At 41.1% G+C, this 18,948-nt stretch overlaps 2 protein-coding genes across 2 annotated transcripts in view; both read right to left on the minus strand.

Moving 5' to 3' along the window:
* The window catches only part of fam13c (family with sequence similarity 13 member C), a 14,312-nt gene extending 5,353 nt beyond the window's left edge, over positions 1–8,959 (minus strand). The window contains exons 1-4 of the mRNA XM_057359392.1: positions 7,441–8,959; positions 1,388–1,580; positions 402–537; positions 113–194 (exon numbers count right to left, since the gene is read on the minus strand). Of these exons, the coding sequence (XP_057215375.1) occupies positions 113–194; positions 402–537; positions 1,388–1,580; positions 7,441–7,609 (580 nt within the window). The 5' untranslated portion in view covers positions 7,610–8,959. The remainder of the gene's footprint in view (positions 1–112; positions 195–401; positions 538–1,387; positions 1,581–7,440) is intronic.
* A 3,241-nt stretch (positions 8,960–12,200) lies between these two features.
* Positions 12,201–18,909, minus strand: slc16a9b (solute carrier family 16 member 9b). Its single transcript, XM_057359289.1, has 6 exons — positions 18,537–18,909; positions 17,359–17,578; positions 16,928–17,071; positions 15,940–16,035; positions 14,820–15,647; positions 12,201–13,311 (listed from the first exon to the last, which is right to left on the minus strand). The coding sequence occupies exons 2-6, from the start codon at positions 17,561–17,563 to the stop codon at positions 13,127–13,129; spliced, it is 1,458 nt and encodes a 485-aa protein (XP_057215272.1). The 5' UTR covers positions 17,564–17,578; positions 18,537–18,909; the 3' UTR covers positions 12,201–13,126.
* Positions 18,910–18,948: the final 39 nt, after the last annotated feature.

The following is an 18,948-nucleotide window of genomic DNA, read 5'->3' on the forward strand; positions in this document are numbered from 1 at the left end:
TGTTTAATAAAAGTAATTTATCACAAATTTGGTAAAAATAAACATGTCTAAGAAAAGCATTACTGATGGTGACGTCAGTGAAAAACAAGGTCTCGTGTGATCTGTCTCTCACCTTTGAGTTGCTTGCGAGATCTGGCCAATTCACTCATGAGCTTGAAAATCTCAGGATTGGCCGATTTATCGTTATGTGAAGGCTGTGAGAAAGAAATGTGAGCAGAAATCAGTCTATAACATATTCTCCTGACCTCGTAACACACATTGCTCAAGTTATCTTCCCCGAGTCACAAAGGGCAGAAGATTCAATACCTCTCTTCACCAGCAGAGGGGGCAGCAGCACACTATATAACACCCTAGACTGAATCATCCAGACAGACGCATAAATAAAGCAACTTAATTCTCACCTTATAGTTCATGTCTTGCTCAAAGCGCTCCTCAAACCTTCTTACTTTTCTCTTGAGAGTCTGAATGTGTTTGCTGAGGAGTGGGATGGAGGTCACGTCACCTCCAGGAGCCTCCGTTCTCACAAGCCCACGAGCCCTAAACACACACACACACACACACACACACACACACACACACACACACACACACACACACACACACACGCACACACGCACACACGCACACACGCACACACACACGCACACACGCACACACACACGCACACACGCACACACGCACACGCGCACACACGCACACACACACACACACAGTTACTCATACATGTACATGTGCAGTACAGAACAACAGTTCATTTCGACATTCAGAAAAGATGATCGACTGATTGTGGATCGTGACAGCAACGCAAAGGTTATGGGTTCAAACACACACACTGACTAATAAAGTAAATGGATGAAATGTATTGTAAGTCGCTTTGGATAAAAAGTGTAAATGTAAATTCTGATGTACATCATTTTTATATCTCTCCGATTTATTGACATATCTGGACTGATTTTGTGTCTATTGTATCACTCCGTGACCACAAGGAAATATTCCATATCCATATTTTCGCAAGCAGATCTTGAATATGTTGGCGTCCTGATCATCCAGTCCAGGTGTATTTTGGTAATAATAACTGACTGTAAATTATTCCTTATAAGTGCCGCAAATGATCCCAAAAGAAAACTCACAGTTGAGATCTCTTTAATATCTCGAATACATCTCCTAGACGTCATTGAGATTAAATGGAGAGCAAATATAAACTTCATCTCAGATATTTCTCCGGACAGACAGATGCAGAAACTCGTGTAGAACGTTCATAATGACTAAACAAACTACAAGTAGGTCAGTGTGTCACCAGCAGCTTGTGAATGCGGTGAGCTGCTGTTCAGGAAGGGAACAGATCTGAGAGAGTCGAGTGTGTGTGTGCGTGCGTGTGTGTTCATACATGATGAGATGCTGTGTGCAGGGCGGAGACGGGGCAGATTCAGGGTCCGTGTTGAAGCGTTGACTGTGACTGAAGCTGGAGCATCGGGGGGAGGGCAGGGGGCTGTTGTCGTCTGTGATGTGCTGGATGAGTCGGCTGGGACCTGGCCTCTGCTGGAGATCACTGCTACACTCTCCAGCCGCCAGTCTGACATCTACACACACACACACAGAAAGATGAAAGCAGGAAACCACAAACATTTTCACTTCACTGAACCTGGTGTTGCTAAAATAAAACATATGTTAGTCTAAACTTGAACTCACTGCCAATGACGCAAGTTTGCTGTTGTTAGTGTGTTGCTATGTGGTTGCTAGGGATGTTCCATTTTTTCAAATCAACAACCCTTCATTAGTCCAAAATGAATACTAATCATTAATAAAGGGGCAATGTCAATCAAGCTGCTTTACTGTCAAACATTCATTTCAATATTTTCTAGAACGTCCCATGTGCATCTGCTGTGTTCTCATGGCATTCTGCAGATACTCGTTTTTAGCTCTCTATTTAATAAAATACACAAAAATCACTAACACAGGAAAATAAGGTCACAAAACAGTTTTTGTTTTAGGGCCCGCATGAAAAAACACTGAAGCTTGATCATTTTTTATTTTACACATTCATGACTTCAACAAAAACGAAACACAGCAAATTCGAAGTAATAGACAAACACGCAGCTGATACAGATTGAATATGACTATATCTGAATGAATTACACACAAACATAAAGCACACATTCAGAATCACACACTCTCTGACCCACCATATGTCAGATGTGGTTAGAAGTGTGAAATTATGTATGTAAGAAAAGAATTATTATTGCTTATTATTGTGGTCATATTTATTCGTTCATCATGTAGCATCAATGTTTTAGTGTATATTTAGCTCAAGTAATTATTTACTAATACATTGTATTTGTATGTATTAGTATTTATGTATTTAGTAATGTATTTATAATACATTCATTACGATATTACTGCGTTGACATATCGGTTTATTGCGATTAATCAAAAACTCTACATTTTTCAAAAAGACATTTTCCAATTGTCACTGTCAGAAAACTCTAGAAATGTCTGTAGCGATGATGGGTGACTAACGTCTGGAACTTGGTTCGTGAGGACAGCATTAATCATTCAAGAGAAAAACTATCAAATGTACACTTGTGAAATTTTGGACGACTCAGTTTTACATGTTAAACTGTTATGTCAGTAGGCTACCTTGTCATTTCTGCGGACGGGTTTCGCATTCAGCGTGTTAAACTTCATAAAGAAACAGTAAAAATGAATGTTACATTGTGTTATTTATTTTAAAGACATCACGAGAACACGTTATGCGCATGCAAACATATCTCAAGTGAAAGTTTGTGTTAAAGTATTGCGCTCTTACTCTCTGTATTACGTTTTTAATGTGACGTCATCACGTTGTTGCGTGAACGTGTGTGTTGCGTCTATGTGTTGAATAAGCCGATGCTGTCGTTATGAGCGAGCTTAAAATAAAAAGTGGATAAAAGAGAAACGTTCTGTTTGTTTCTATATACGTGAGTGATGGTGAACTGCGCACTCAAAGTCCAACAGGTTATGGGCCCAGGAAGGAAACAAACGAACGTCTTGAGTAAGTCTTACGCGATGTATTACGCGGTTTAGTTTAGAGAAAGAAGCATATTAGCACAAAAGTCAGCGGCTTTACAAAATGGCGAGCAGAGCGACAGGAATACAGACACCACAACTTTTGTTTGACGGATCAGAAGAGAGATATGATCTTTGGGAAACAAGATTCCTAGGCTACTTGCACACTTTAAAGCTAAAAGTGACTATTTTGCATGACCTCACTGATGCTAATGCAGAAGCGCTAGCCGAAGACGGACGGAAGAATGCTGATTGCTATGCCGAATTAATAAGATTGATAGATGATAAAAGCCTATCACTAGTAAGACATGAAGCTGCTGATGATGGAAGAAAAGCTCTGAGAATTCTGAAAGAACATTACTCGGGAAAAAGTAAGCCGAGGATAATAAACATGTACACATCGCTAACCCAGCTACGCATGACGGACAACGAGAGTGTTACCGACTACCTAATAAAGGCAGAGAACATCATTACGGCGCTGAGAGATGCGGGAGAGACCATGAGTGACGGTCTGACCATAGCTATGATTCTCCGCGGATTACCAGATACTTTCAAGCCGCTAGCCGTTCACATAACGCAAAATGAGGACAACGTCTCGTTCACGGACTTTAAAAGAAGGCTACGGATTTACGAGGAAGCAGAGAAAATGAAAACAACAGAATCTGCAGATAATGTGATGAAAGCACAGACACAACAGGGACGAGTCTTTTCCAAGTCGTACCCTAAAGACAGAAAAAATGAAGATACCAGTGTAACATGTTACAAATGTGGAGTAAAAGGACACAAAGCAAGAAAATGCTACAAAAGAGTATGGTGTAATCATTGCAAAAATAGTACACATGCAGAGTTCCTGTGCAAGAAAAAGGGAGACAGAGATGGCGCTAGAAAAGTTACAGATGAACAAGACAGCGACCAAGATCATCTATTCAAAGCTGAACATTCTGAGTTCGGGAGAACATCAGACAATGTAAAGAAGAAAGGCATCATGGTAGACGCTGGAGCAACATCCCACATAGTGAACAACATACAAAAGTTTAAAAACTTTGACAGCTCTTTTCGACCTGAGACTCATTCAGTGGAATTAGCCGACGGGACAAAGTGTAGCGGAAAGGCACAACAAAGAGGAACAGCAGAAATTTACTTCCTGGATAACACTGGACGACATCACAGAGCACAACTGCGAGACGCATTGTACATGCCTTCGTACCCGTGCGACATTTTCTCAGTATCGAGAGCAACCAACGGAGGAGCAACAATCACTTTCAAAAGAGGGAACAGTTGCATGGTTACAAAAGACGGAAGCAGGTTTGATATTCACGAAAGTGAAAATTTGTATTATTTGCCAACTATTGAAGAGAGTGTTGACAAGTGCAAAGTGAGTCATGATATACAAACCTGGCATGAGATTTTGAGCCATTGTAACTATGAAGATGTGCAAAAATTGCAAGGTGTAGTGAGAGGTATGGAGATAAAAGGAAGCACAGTCAAACAAAATCAATTTTGTGAAGTATGTACGCGAGGAAAATTCACTCAGACAAGAAACAGGGAGCCAGACAGAAAGGCAAAGAAACCCTTGGAACTGATTCATACTGATCTGGCTGGTCCCATGCCGACACAGAGCAAAGAAGGACACAGATATGCACAGTCCTTCACAGATGACTATTCTGGTACTATGTTTGTGTATTTTCTTAAGTCTAAAGCTGACACAGTACAAGCCACAGAAAAGTTCTTGGCCGACATAGCACCTTACGGAGAAGTCAAGTGTATCCGTTCGGATAACGGCACTGAATTTACGAGTCAAAACTTTCAGACACTATTGACAAAGAACAAGATTAGACATGAAACCTCTGCGCCTTATTCGCCTCACCAGAACGGTACAGCAGAGAGAGGCTGGAGAACGCTCTACGAAATGAGCAGATGCTTACTGATCGAAAGCAAGTTACCTGACGAGTTATGGAACTACGCTATGCAAACGGTGGCTTATGTGAGAAACAGGTGCTACAGCAGGCGTACAAAGAAAACGGCATATGAGTTATTCACAGGGAGAAAGCCAGATGTTTCCAAAATGAAACAATTTGGAGCAACATGTTTTGCTTACCAACAAGAGAAAGGAAAACTAGCCTCTAGATGTGAGCAGGGCGTTTTCATTGGCTATGACAAAAACAGTCCGGCCTACCTAGTGTACTATCCTAACACCGAGAAAGTCCAAAAGCATAGACTGGTGAAGATCACAAATAAGACAACCAAAGAAAGAGGAACCCAAACAGCAGAATCATACACAGAATATGATGCTATAGACTGGAAAACCGTTAACAGTGAGGAAAACATTGGTGAAAATAATGTGAAAAATGTATCAAGCCAAGGCATTCAAAATGGTGTTTCCGATAGTTTATCTGAACAGGTTGAACCTACAGAGCCAGGTAAAGATACCGAGACTGTAATCAAAAGGAACCCACCAAGAGTTAGGAGGAAACCAGCTCACTTACATGATTTTGAGACTGAGAATATTGAGGACAAACTGCAAACATGCATAGATTCTTGTTACAGGGCAGTGTGTGACATACCACAAACCTACCAGGACGCCACAGCATCAACAAAATCAGGGCAATGGAAAAATGCCATGGATAAAGAAATGCAATCGATGGAAGAAAACAAGACCTTCACACTCACACAGTTGCCACCAGGAAAACAACTAATCGGCGGCAGATGGGTTTACACACTGAAAAGAAACACTGATGGATCTGAGAAATACAAAGCAAGATTCGTTGCAAAAGGATATAGTCAGAAACAAGGGACTGACTATGATGAAACATTCTCACCCACAGCTGATATGACAAGTGTGAGAGTGATTATGCAAAAGGCAGCACAAGAGAATCTAATTCTGCACCAGATGGACGTTGAGACTGCTTATCTGCATGCACCAATTGATCACGAAATTTACATGGAACAGCCAGAGGGCTATGAGCACAAATCTAAAAAGGGAGAAAAGCTAGTATGTAAGTTAGAAAAATCTCTTTACGGTCTTAAACAATCTGGCAGAAATTGGAATACTATGTTACATGTATGTTTGATTGAGAATGGTTTTACACAAAACTCAGCTGATAACTGTGTGTATACAAGGGAAAGACATGATGAGAAAGTAATCCTGATCGTATGGGTAGATGACCTGATCATAGCAGCTAACAGCAAAAGTGTTCTGGAAAGTGTAAAGAGAATGCTTACTGAGAGATTCAAAATGAAAGACATGGGGAGATTGAAATACTTCCTGGGCATTGATTTTGAACGAGCAGAGGGTCTAGTCAAAATGTCACAGGAGAGATATGTAATGAAGATTCTAGATCGTTTTGGTATGCAAGAATGTGTTTACTTAGAGCAGCTACTAAAAGGTATAGATGCATATGCATATGCACAAACAAAGGTGTTTGAGGACAACCAAGGTACCATAGCACTAGCTAGAAATCCAATCTGTAGACAAAGATGTAAACATATTGATGTCAAATATCACTTCATAAGGGAAATTGTAAATGATGGCAAGGTAATTTTGGAATATTGTCCCACTGAGGAAATGATTGCTGACATTTTGACAAAGCCAACCACCAAGCAAAAATTGAGAAGGTTTGCTAAAGACATTTTTGGCACTTAAGAGTGTATATGTAAGATGTAAAAAGATATTTTACATTGTTTATGTTTATATTATGTTCTATATATTGTTGTTGTTGTAACACAATAAGCTAAGAGCGAGTGGGGGTGTTAAAGTATTGCGCTCTTACTCTCTGTATTACGTTTTTAATGTGACGTCATCACGTTGTTGCGTGAACGTGTGTGTTGCGTCTATGTGTTGAATAAGCCGATGCTGTCGTTATGAGCGAGCTTAAAATAAAAAGTGGATAAAAGAGAAACGTTCTGTTTGTTTCTATATACGTGAGTGATGGTGAACTGCGCACTCAAAGTCCAACAGTTTGTTTGTAGTTGTACAATAAAGAGTGTTTACGGAACGGACACATGCTGTACTGAATGCGCTCGGACACCTGCGAGAACCAGAGGGGACGTCACGTGACTACAATAATCAACACCACCGCAGCAAAATCCCTTCTCGGACAGTATTTGATAGATTCCTCTGAATATACGAAACGATGCATTAGTCGATTTGAGGCCTAGAAGGTGCTGTAAAATGAAAAGGAAACGCATCTATGGTCAAGGTGCGCGCTGCCGCCTGTGATCTCTCCATCATCCCCCTGCGTTATTATTAATAGATCCCAACATGAAGCCAACTGACTCACACGTGCCCAAAGACAAGAGCCATCTTCTCCACGTCGAGCTATGAGCAAACACGCCCTCCAAACCCAAGACACATCTTAACCGTGTCATTCATTCAGCATCGCTCGCATGTCTTACCCAGAAGGCGTTTCTCCTCTCCGACGCCGTTGCACGGAGGATGCTGGCTCTCCTCTTTGAAGCCCAGGGTGGGCGGACTGTCTTCTGGAGATGGATCTGAGGATGGGCTGGTGTCTCCTTCCAGAGCCTGGAGCTTCAACAGAGAGCTCTGCAGGCAAAAGCAGAACATGCCGACTTCAGCTCCTGCAGCACGAGGGGTAAAAGAGAAGTCCGCGACGCGTCGAGATGCTCGAGGAAGGACGCTACGCACGCCGCTCTGCCTCCATCCGCGAGACCCGCACACGATACACGCGAGCGCCTGAGGGCGTGCGTACGTGCGCGAGCCAGCTTGCGTTGACGTCCCTTACTGCTGCAGTTCTTTATGTGGCATGGATTATTCATGCCCGTCTTTGAGAGGTGGGAAAAGAGGGAGAAGGAGAGAGCTGGAGAGGGGGAGAGAGGGAGGGGGTCTTCTGGCGTCAGCAAGCTGGCTGGAGCTGGTTCTTCTGTGACAGGTGCGGCGGGGGCGTTCGAGCGCATGCGGATTGATGCACGAGCGAGTGGGATACGTGGGTGGGGGGTCGCGAAGGCTTTTCCAGCATCTGGGGGTGTGAGGTGTTCACTGCGAGCATTGACATCACGGCCACTCCCAGCATTCATTCATAAAACACAAAACAGATGCTGCAGAGCACGAGACACGACACTGAGGAAAAGAACCCAGCTCAGATTGATCAAATCTGCAATCAAAAGTCAATATGAACTCAAACATTTCACATCAAATTGACTCAAATCCAGATGATTTCACCTCTACGATCTACATTCATTTACACCTCCATGTGTTTGAGGGAGAAACACCCGAGACTGAAACACAACTGAGAGCTACTGCATAAAAGCTTTTTCATTTCATTTCATTCTAATATTTGTGTCGTCTGTTTATGTCCTATTACTGTAATCTAAAATTCTGAGACTTTCTAAATTTCTGAGGCAGTTCTGGTGGCCTTGGTTTATTTCTGACTTCGACATACACACGATGTTACGTCTATCTATTTACAGTAGCTCAATGTTTCTGTGGTCTCTTCATTTTCTCACATATCTGACAGGTTGTGTGTTTGGTGACTTGACTGTAAATGCTGATCTGAGACAGGGTGACTCATCCTCTCTCTCTCTCTCTCTCTCGGGTGGGTAGAGATCGAGTGGGGAACGCCACTGACGCTAAACCAGATCCAGCACATTGATATCCGCAATCTTAATCAAACCTGATGTTATTTCGCTGAAATACAGAGAGTGAATGGAGAGCATCTCTTCATACTGACATGCAGCACTCACTGCTCACGTCTCCATCAACCACCATCATCCGTGTAAAGTTCGTTTCAAACGACACTCTCAGACAGACGACAGGCGTCATGATGATCTCTGAAATACTTTATAGGGTTGACGGTCAACTGCTGTGCGCTTTTGTTTCCGTGGTAACAGTGACTTTCTGATTGATTCTCTTCACCGTTTTTATGGGTAAGAATTGACAAAATTGTAAAAATAAAATGAGGAACTTTTGGTTTGTAGCTCTTCATCAGCCTTACATACAGTACTGCATGTGTGTGTGAGAGAGAGAGATGGGATGATTTCTGACAGATATTGTGCACTAGGGTACTGTCACTCTTTCGGAGGGAAGCACACGATGCACACCACGGCTGACACGTCAAAGGGGTTTTTAATGCCAACAGAGAGTAATCCACTTTAGTGAAGACAAACAGGTAACATCCCCAGGAGAGTATACAAGGAATGGTCTGAACTAGTAACTGATACAAACAACAAGTAGACCTGACAAAAATGAAACAAAGAGAAATACACGGAGTCTGGGGTGATGGGAAATGTACTCCGTGGCATTAGAAGTCCGGGGATTGTGAGCAGGTGAAGCTGGTGGAGAGCGCTGGTGCAGGGGGGCGTGGTCAGCTGAGATGCTGAGTTTGTTACAGGTACACGTTGAGAGATAGTAATGCATGGCATAAGAGGATATCACTGGACTGTCATGAACAGAGCTTGTACAACAGAATGAACAGAAACATGCAATATACAGACATGCAGAAACATACAATGATGAAACAAAGATGGAAGAAATATGGATTTGTCCTGCCGAGTGAACATAATGCATGAACAATGCATGGCTGGAGGAAGAGCGAGCGAGAGAGAGAGAGAGAGAGAGAGAGAGAGAGAGATTGTCCTGTTTATAGTGAAGTCAGGAGAGTCTGGCCTGCACAAAAGAATGAGGTCACATGGAAAAAGCTGGCATACTAAAACAAATCATGCCACAGGTTAGACAGTTGTTCTTCATCTTTACTGTCCAATCAAAACTACAAACATAGGTCATATGTTTGCAGGAGAAAACACGACATTCACATTCACTGTGCTGTATTTAAGGGTTTACATTGTGCTTTTATCTCAACGCTGACCTGTTTTCTAATGTTATTTATTTAGAAAGACCTCTCCATCCCAGCCGGGGCTGAAACCAAAGACCTTGCTGTGAGGCAGCAGTGCTAACCACTGAGCATCTGTGTCGCCCTGTTTTTGAACGTTAGGGAAACTGTGACACAGCTTAAATCTGAGTTATTCTATATACACATACTGTAACATTTACTTTTTAAATTAAGTAGTTGCATTACAGAATGACATGAAGTTATTATTATACATCACAATTGGTAATCACAATTACAACCAAGGTCTGAACATATCTCAAAGTCATTTCAGGTGCCTGGGAGAATTATTGAAAAAGAATTCCATAAATATTTCACAGCTAATCAGTGAATTAAACATAGCATAAACATAGCACAGAGGGCAAGACCAGCATTGGTCTCAGCCGTTACCATGGTGACCAACTGCATGCTCATTTTAATACAGTTTGCCTTTCCAAAAACATCTGCACAGTCAGAGCAATAATAAAATAGCCGACCTGGTAAAACTATTAAAATGGCTCCATATTGTCTAAAATCATACTAAAATCTTTATCTATATGCTGTAGCTACATCTATAAAAACTCGGACCAAACAAGCATTGTTTATGACCACACCATCATTAAGGCTACTATTCGCGGTTTAAATGCCTCACTCAATGTCATATCTATATTTTGTAATAATACCATACACTCCAGAAGTCTCCATAGTCCTGATGAATCTTTCTAGACTGAAGAATCTGAAGGAAGAGGTTTTCAATGAATTATTAGAACTAATCAAACAGTGCCACCTGCTGCCAGGACCCAAACAATACAATCATAAAGTAATAAAAGTGTGAACATTACACCAGAACGAAAATCATAGTTGTGCGCCGTTGCAGCCTCACGGAAATTGTATCTTTGTGTTCACTTTCATTAGGCTGTTTATCTTTTCCAGAGGACCTAAGGACATCAAGATGAAGGTGTGCTGTGATTGGAGTGAAGACCTCAGACAGTAAACTCTAAGGTTTTCTAGCTTTAATAAATGTCCTCATGTCACCGGTTACCTGCAGGGTCAATGAAGACGAAGAAATTTACAAAAATAGCCAAGGCCTTCTTCAGAAGATCATGGGAAGGGAATAAAACAAAAACCTTCACCAGCTGCTTTTGTCCCAATAGAGTATCAGCGTTGGGCTGAAATAATTCTGTGCAACATAACAAAATCTGTGAAAAACTCGGAAAAACATGGCCACATTAAACAAATGTTTATGATGAAATAAAAACTCTATTATAAAAAGAAACAATCAATAAATAACAGTAGCTCAGTAGATCACGGTTGTGTTGTTTTGTACGTTCATCACTTCAAAACAGAACAAAGAGTAAATGATCTTCTTTGTGATATACATCTATTACTCCATACGTGCAATATGATCGAGAAAAAAAACTGCTGAAAGAGTTAATAAGACCACAGGTATTATTTCTTAAAGGACTGTCTTAAATAGTTTTTTGAAGGACAAACGTTAATACCTGTTTCAGTTGTGTGGTGTACATGAACAGTGTCATGATTCTGCCGCATCATGTCATGTTTCTCTTGGCCTAGTGGCGGGAACTCCATGTTTTATGTGAAGAGAGACTATTTTGGCACTTATGGCTCACCATACTCTCTCTCCGGTCTCGTCTTTGTTCCTGCCCTCTTGTTTCCTCGTTATGATTTCATGCCCTACACCTGTTCCCCTCTTGATTTAGTTCCCTATTTAATGCCCTTGTGTCTTCTGTCTTGTGCTGGATTATTTTGCCTGGTTTGTATCTTGTCACCCTCCCGGTTTGTACGGTTGTGTCTAGTTAGTTTAGTTATACGTAGTTATGTCTAGTGTTGTACTTAGTCTTGTCTAGTTTAGTTAGTCAGTCTTTGTTTACCCTTCATATTTTACCCTTGTTATGTTGTTTTACCCCCTCGTGGGTTTTTGTTTTGTATTTTCTTAAATATATTCATGTTAACCCCTTACCCGCTGTCTGCGCCTGGGTCCTCTGTCCTTGTTCCCTCACCGTTCCTGACAAACAGTCCATTTAGAGCAAAATGACGGATAAATTCACGAGTAAAGACTGAAAGAAAAGATAAAGGTGAGATGGGTAGTTTGTGGGATGAAATGTGTTCCTAGACAAACTTCATAGACAACTGCAGCTAAACAAATCCTGCTGACCGCATCAATGCATCTCTGATTCCACTCGCCATGGTTACTGTATCCATAGAGATCACGTGGACACCACATATTACATACTGTATGAGCGGTCGAATCAAAGCTGCTGTGAAGAGCTCTAGCTTTGTTTGCATTCTGTATAAACACAAACTGTGTTAGAAAAAATATACAAATACATACTTTTCAATCATTCATCCTTTAGTAATAGAAAAGCACATTAAACAGGACAGGAAACCATAATATAAGAAACAAAAAATTAAGTTGACACGTTGAAGAGTTCACTGCATGTAAAGGTGCATTTTCAAAATACAAGCAGTCGTAGCAACCATTACAGTTTCAAGTAAACGTTTCTCCTTCCCAACATGTCTGATCTTTTTCTTTGTAACAATGTCAAGTTTGAAAAAAGCAAAAACAATCAGCAAGCAGTACAAGTACAACTATACACAATCATATACAGTATAAAGTGTATAAAAACAGAGCGGTTACAAAAGCATACAAACTAAACAACACTTCTAACGGCTGTAAAAACAACAACATGGCAGCATATTTATAAAAAACCTGTTGTTGTTTTTGTATCAAGTGTTGACAAATGTTTTAAAACAAGGCAAAAAGAGAACAGAAGAACAGATCTTCAGCAGCTGTGTGAGCTACAGCATCGACAAAAAACAAATAAATAAATCAACAACACACAAGGCATTTTCATATTCTCTCCCAATACTGTGACATGTTTTTCAGTACAGCTGTGGAATAATTCAGCAATAAAACAAGCACACTTAGTATAGTGCCAATACAGCCAATCTGTAAACTTGTCTTAATGTTTCAAGCGGTTTAAATGTGTAAGAACAGCATTTCAATCCCAGACATCTTGTCTTACATGTCTGCAAAAACGTAATAATAAAAGATCATGTCATGACATGGCACAGAGGATTGAAGCAGATCATCTTTACGGTTAAGACAAAACCATTGTAAAAAAAAAGGAAACTGAGCCATTTTGTATGTTGGACGAGAGCCTCTTGAAAGAGTCAGTCAGTGTTTTATTTGCTGTGTTCAGTGTCACACGTACAGTTGTTAAAGCACGAGTTGAACCTCAGGCAACAGTAGCCACCGAGTCACACTCAGCTGTGTTTTCTTCCTCTGTCGTTTCGCATTCATTCTGCTTCTTGTTCCAGCAAGACAAAGCAGAGATGAAAAGAGCAGCTCCACCCAGCAACACGAAGCCTCCGCTGCAGAAGAACGCCAGGTCGTATGAGTGCATCCAGTCATAGATCCAGCCTGAACCAGAAATCAAACAGTAGTATTGTTTTCATTCAAATGACTTACGCAATGAAAATGAAAATGCAAGAAGCTTCAAACAGATGCATAAGCTGAGCTAACATACAGTAATTCTTCTGAAGTCATGTTACAGTACACGTGTTTTCATCAGAGAAACAACAACGGACAGTTTGTAAAATAACTCCTCTTTCTTTTGAGATCTTTTCAAGGACCTATTGAATAGAAAAAGTGAACAACAGTCTGTTCAGTCTGTTCCTCACACAAAGCTTCATAACTTTTGTGTTACACACAAGGTGAAGTTCTAAAAGGTAATAGGAAATGTACAGAATGTTCTAGACACCTAATCTTGACTTTAACTTGCTTGAAAATACAGGCCTATTTCCAACCTGACCTTTCGCTCAAAAATGTAGAAAATTTTGTTTTAATTGAATTACAAACCTTTATAAATACCAATCCATTCATGTGAAGTTTTAGTCTGGTTTTAGTGCCTTTCACAGTAGAGTCTGCTTTATTATAGATCCTAAACCATATTTATCTGAGAACATCACAGATTATGTTATTCTTTGTTGGACCTCAGCTCTGCCTTTGACACGGTTGACCGTGATATACAGTACTATTTTCCAGGCTTGAAAACTGTATGTGGTGGTGTTCAAAGGAATTATTTTAAACTTGCTTGCTATCTAAAGGACCACAGATTTCCAGTAATGTTTGTCTCATCTAAACCCTCTTATGCTCACCTTCCTTTAGGGGTTCCTCAGGGTTCCATTTTGGTCCCTACACTATTCTCCCTTTATATGCTCTCACTGGGTTTAATTTTGAGGAAATATGGCATATAACCCCATTTTAGCTTCAATTGATTGGTTACCGGTATGTTTTAGAGATGATTTTAAAATTCTCCTGTTTGTTAACAACTTTTCATTTGTGGCTTTTATACTCTTTTCCTCAATCTCCTTTTTTATTTATTATTTTATGCCTTAAATTGATTGTATGTATTTATTTATTTATTTCTTGTTTCTGTATCATTTATATAAAGTTTCTGAGGCTTGTACAGCACTTTGGGCAGCTGCTCCTGTATAAATAGTGCTATATAAATCAACTTTGAATTTAGACTTTGATGTGTTTAATCAGATGAAAACGTTCTACAGTACATAAAAGGGAAGGTTCAGTCAATATGAATGATGAAAATATTTTTTTGGAATGACCTAAATTATTTGTACAAATTTACTTGTATACTTTTTGGTGAAAAATAAAAAAATCAGTTAAATAAGCAACTACTAAAGTCTTTTTACCGTAAGTATTATAAGTATTGTATTTGAAGTAATAATGATTTCTAATTTGAGGAACGATTTTGGAAATGTCAGTTTGACGTCATTTGACTTGGAGACTTTGCACGTTTCGGTTTCAAACAGAGATGAGGATAGAGGGACAACGTTCTAGATTGCACTTAAAAGTGCTTTAACAGTCTTAATTGAACTGTGTGAGATGTATCATCAGATCAAAAACGTTACCTGCGACGGGCGGTCCAAGCATGATACTCAATCCACCGAAGAACATCAAGATCCCGTAGGCCTCAGTCAGACGATCCATTCCCACGACCTTCGTGGTCATGTAGGGGATGACGGACCAGTTCCCAGAAAAAAAGCCCAGCACGGCCGAGATGACCTGCAGCCCGGCGTAGTTCTTGGTGAAGGGGATAATGATGAGAGCCACCCCGGTGCCCAGCAGGGTGAAGGCGTACAGGAAGATGCTGTTCATCCACCGAATGTCCATGACGACGCCTAGCAGCAGCTTTCCCACCCCGGCGGCGATGGAAACGATGGAGACCAGAGGAATGGTGCTGATGTCATCGATCAGACCCTCTGTCTGAGCTAAATCCTCCAGGAAGAGGAGAGGTGGATACGTCCCGAGACAACACGCGAACAAAGACACGCACATGGCCGAGAAGACCCTGTTCTGGAGCAGCTCTCCTGCCGAACGCAAGTATTCAGAATACCTCTTCTGTTTGCTCTTTATGAGCCGTTCCAGCGCTTCGTAACGCAGCGTGCTCTTCGTGTCTTTCCGCTCCTCTGTGACGAGAGCTTTGGTGACGGACGGGTTCTTTTCGACGGGATCCTCAGCGACAGGGGCCTTTTCCAGAACCTTTCCTTCTGACTTCTCGCTCAGCGCTTTTCTCTGTTTGAGGTAGTAAGCCGGCGGGTGCAGAGGTCTCATGAGTCCAGCACAGGCGATGATGTTTAGTGCCAAACAGCCGATCAGCAGAAGGCATCCGTCGAGTCCAAAGAGGACAATGAACTCATTCTGCGCTGTGGCATACAGGAAACCTCCGATGCTTGTACCTGAGAACATTGAGGCAACGCTTGTGATTTCTGATGGTTTTATTGCTCTTTTTGGAGAACGTGGAAAAACATGTGTAGAATAACTATGGCAAACCCATTAGAAACCTACCGATGTGCCTACAGATAGGCAAGCCACAATGTAAAGATTTGATCAAATACATAGAGACAGAGAAAAAACCAGGGTAGACATAAACGTTCAATAGGTTTTGTACATTTGTTATATACTCAGCTAATGTACTCTGGTAGTGTTGTGTGTTTATACTGTGAAACAAACTATTATTTAAATGTTTACCTGTTGTAACAATTCCAAGAGCAAGACCACGTCTCTTGTCAAAATACTGGCATGTGATGGTTACGGTAGCAGCATAAACAAGTCCACAGCCCAGTCCTGTGTGTAATACAAGTGTGAAAACCTTAAGACAGATTCATTTATTTTGACTCAAGTTAACATCTAAGGGATAATGTCCAGGCAGCCGGTTGTTATGGCAGAAATAATCCCCGACAGTGTGATCAGGACGTGAAGCGGAGGGTCTTGTAACTCACCGAAGGGGCTTATTTCTGCCATAACAACCGGCTGCTTGTACATTATCCCGCTTATTACATGGCTACTTGCCACATGAGAAAAAAAACAGAACATAAAATGTGAATTTGAAATATTTTATTAGCTCATTTTTACCGGAAAAGCCGTTTACTTTTGGTTTTAAGGTAAGAAACGACGTTCAGATGTCACGAACAGGCAATTTGGTTTAATCATTTGTAAATATAATGTCATACTGTATATGTTATTAAAAGACATATTTATATTTCATTTGTCAAAGAAACTGTCATGTTTGCTGCATCCGGGTTACCGTGTGTTATTAGTTTTGAGAGGTTGTTATCTGGGAATAACGAACCTGCAAATGTCGCGACTGGTCAATCAGAATCAAGTATCCCAACGAGCCGCGTGATAAACCGACATAACAGACTACGGTTTTTAATCCGACAATAACTTCATACATAAAAATACAAATCTACTATTCATGCAATATCGCTGGAGTAGGAGTGTATATAGTGCTCTTATATCAGCACTCAACTCCGAGTTAGTTTAGTGGCGGTGTGATACAAACAGTCAGTGAAGCGGTTCAACAGTCAGTTCCCGTGGTGATCCTGGTGGAATATAGCATGGCTCTCAGCCAATCAGATTCGAGGACCAGGAAGAACTGTTGTATAATTTGGTATATTTGTAAAACTTGAGAGAAAATCCTTCAGTCAGTTTTGTGTCCAACGCAGGTGATGCTCACCAACAACTATTCCATAGGAGAATATGAGAAACTGAACATTGGGTGCAAAAGCACTAAGCATGAGCCCCCCAGAGACCATCACTCCACTGAAGATGGTCACAGGTCTCGCCCCAAAATTCACAACACAAGCACTGCAGATGGGACCTGTAAAAAAACAAAACAAAAGCATTAAAGAAAAAAAACGTGCTCCGTGATGCCATAAAAAAAAACAGTTTTGCCTGTATGGTTCCACAGAGAACCTTTACCATCTGAAGGCCAAAGATCTTTACAATATAAAAAAGAAAAACAGAAGTGGTTTATATAAGAAGCGTTATGTGAAAGTGTACTTGACTGGCACAACAGAAAATCATTCTACACGCTGCTCTTTATCTCACGATGCTTAACACGTTTCATGGAAACTGGAGCAGAACACATCAATGACATGAACGTACTAGCAATGAGTCCGACACCGGACACCAGAGATCCGACCCACGCCGTCGTGCCTTTGCTGTCGTGGAAGGTGTTGAGCCACTCGGGGTAGAGCACCCCCACAGACTGAGGCGAGCCGTACGCCAGGAGCTGACCCATGAATGAGGCCGCCACGATGGCCCAGCCCCATCCACCGTCCGGAGCCTTCCTTGTGTCCTGAGGACTCATTTTTACACTGGCTTTCTGTGATGAGAAAAACTAGTTTCATAATCATGGCGTTTCAAACCTGAGAGCAAAATGGTGGCGGTGAGCAAATGACACATAAATGAAAGCAGTCGTTTAAAACCGGTGGAACCGCCCTTATGGAAATTAACCATGTGTTTTTTTGTGTAGTAACCATGTTTTTTTGGTGCATTGATTACTTAGGGCAAAACCATGGTTTTACTACAGTAACCATCATTTACTATGGTTTTGACAAAAAACATGGTTTTCAAAACCATGGTTATTTTGTGATAACCATTGTTTTACTACAGTAACCATGTTTTTTTGGTTTTAACTGTAGTAAAACCATGGACAATTTTCGTAAGGGCGTGTTTTATTGTGTTTGGGCAGGCCATTGTAATTTGCATGATAGAACCTCCAGCTGTTGCTGCGTTGTGGTTTTGAAAATATGTTGCATTACCAGTGTTAAGTCGCTCAGTTAACAAACCGCACCTCTTTGAAAGTTTGGCAGCAACCCCAATGCACCCAGTGTACCCAAAACCGCACTAACACACATACAGCGCCAGAAATTCTACTGGACTGAATGAATATAATGGGAATTGTTAATCAAACCCAAAACACACTACATAAAGACATTTTGTCTCGTAAAACCAAACCTAAAACTAAAACCATTTTGAACGCGCTGACGCGCGGCACAGGAGCGCACTGCCGCAGTCGCGCGCGCGCACTCCTACATGAAATCAGTTTTATTTTGAGCACATTATGAGATTACGCTTTTAATTTAACACGAGTGAATAAACGACGGTTTGTTCTGGCGTAACTATCTTCAGTGCCATAATCTGATCGCCATAACACAAACGCCCGTGTTTACATATCTGATTCCAGAACGATGTAACTTAACGTTATGATGCGAAATCTCCAGTATGTACCATGACACTAATGGATTTTTTAATGTCATCGTATTCATTTCATGTCTTACCTTCGGAAATGTTGTTTCCGCGCTAAATTCCTCTCAATGTGTTGGACGCTGCGGCGTTTTGGTGTTAAATGTCACATCATCGCGTGTAAACAAGAGATGTTCCGTGTTGTTTATATGAATGAAATGAAACATCCCGATGTGTTCTTCATCACTGAAGGCTCAGGTCTGAGCGCATGAGCTCCGGCTTTTGTTGTCGGGTGTTTAAACCGGTTTGAAGCTGTTCTCGCTGGTCCAGCTTCACATTTCGATGCTGCAACTTCCTCCATCATTCAGAGAGAATAAACGCAGTACAGCATCATTCATGTAACCATCGACACGTGACTCTACTGTATAACCCATTACATACAACACGTATGTGTAATGTTGTGATCTGTGGACAGTGTATGGATCACAATACAAAGGCAGACAAAAC

This window comes from Triplophysa rosa, linkage group LG18 (genome assembly GCF_024868665.1).
Source record: "Triplophysa rosa linkage group LG18, Trosa_1v2, whole genome shotgun sequence".
NCBI classification, from domain to species: Eukaryota; Metazoa; Chordata; class Actinopteri; order Cypriniformes; family Nemacheilidae; genus Triplophysa; species Triplophysa rosa.

Bases quoted from the DNA above. Each gene is read 5' to 3' on its own strand.
- slc16a9b (XM_057359289.1), bottom strand. From the start codon at position 17,563: ATGAGTCCTCAGGACACAAGGAAGGCTCCGGACGGTGGATGGGGCTGG. The intron at 16,036-16,927 runs GTGAGCATCACC...TATTACACACAG, and splicing joins CTCCTATGGAATAGTTGTTG to GACTGGGCTGTGGACTTGTT. The intron at 15,648-15,939 runs GTAAACATTTAA...CAATGTTCTCAG, and splicing joins TCTTGGAATTGTTACAACAG to GTACAAGCATCGGAGGTTTC.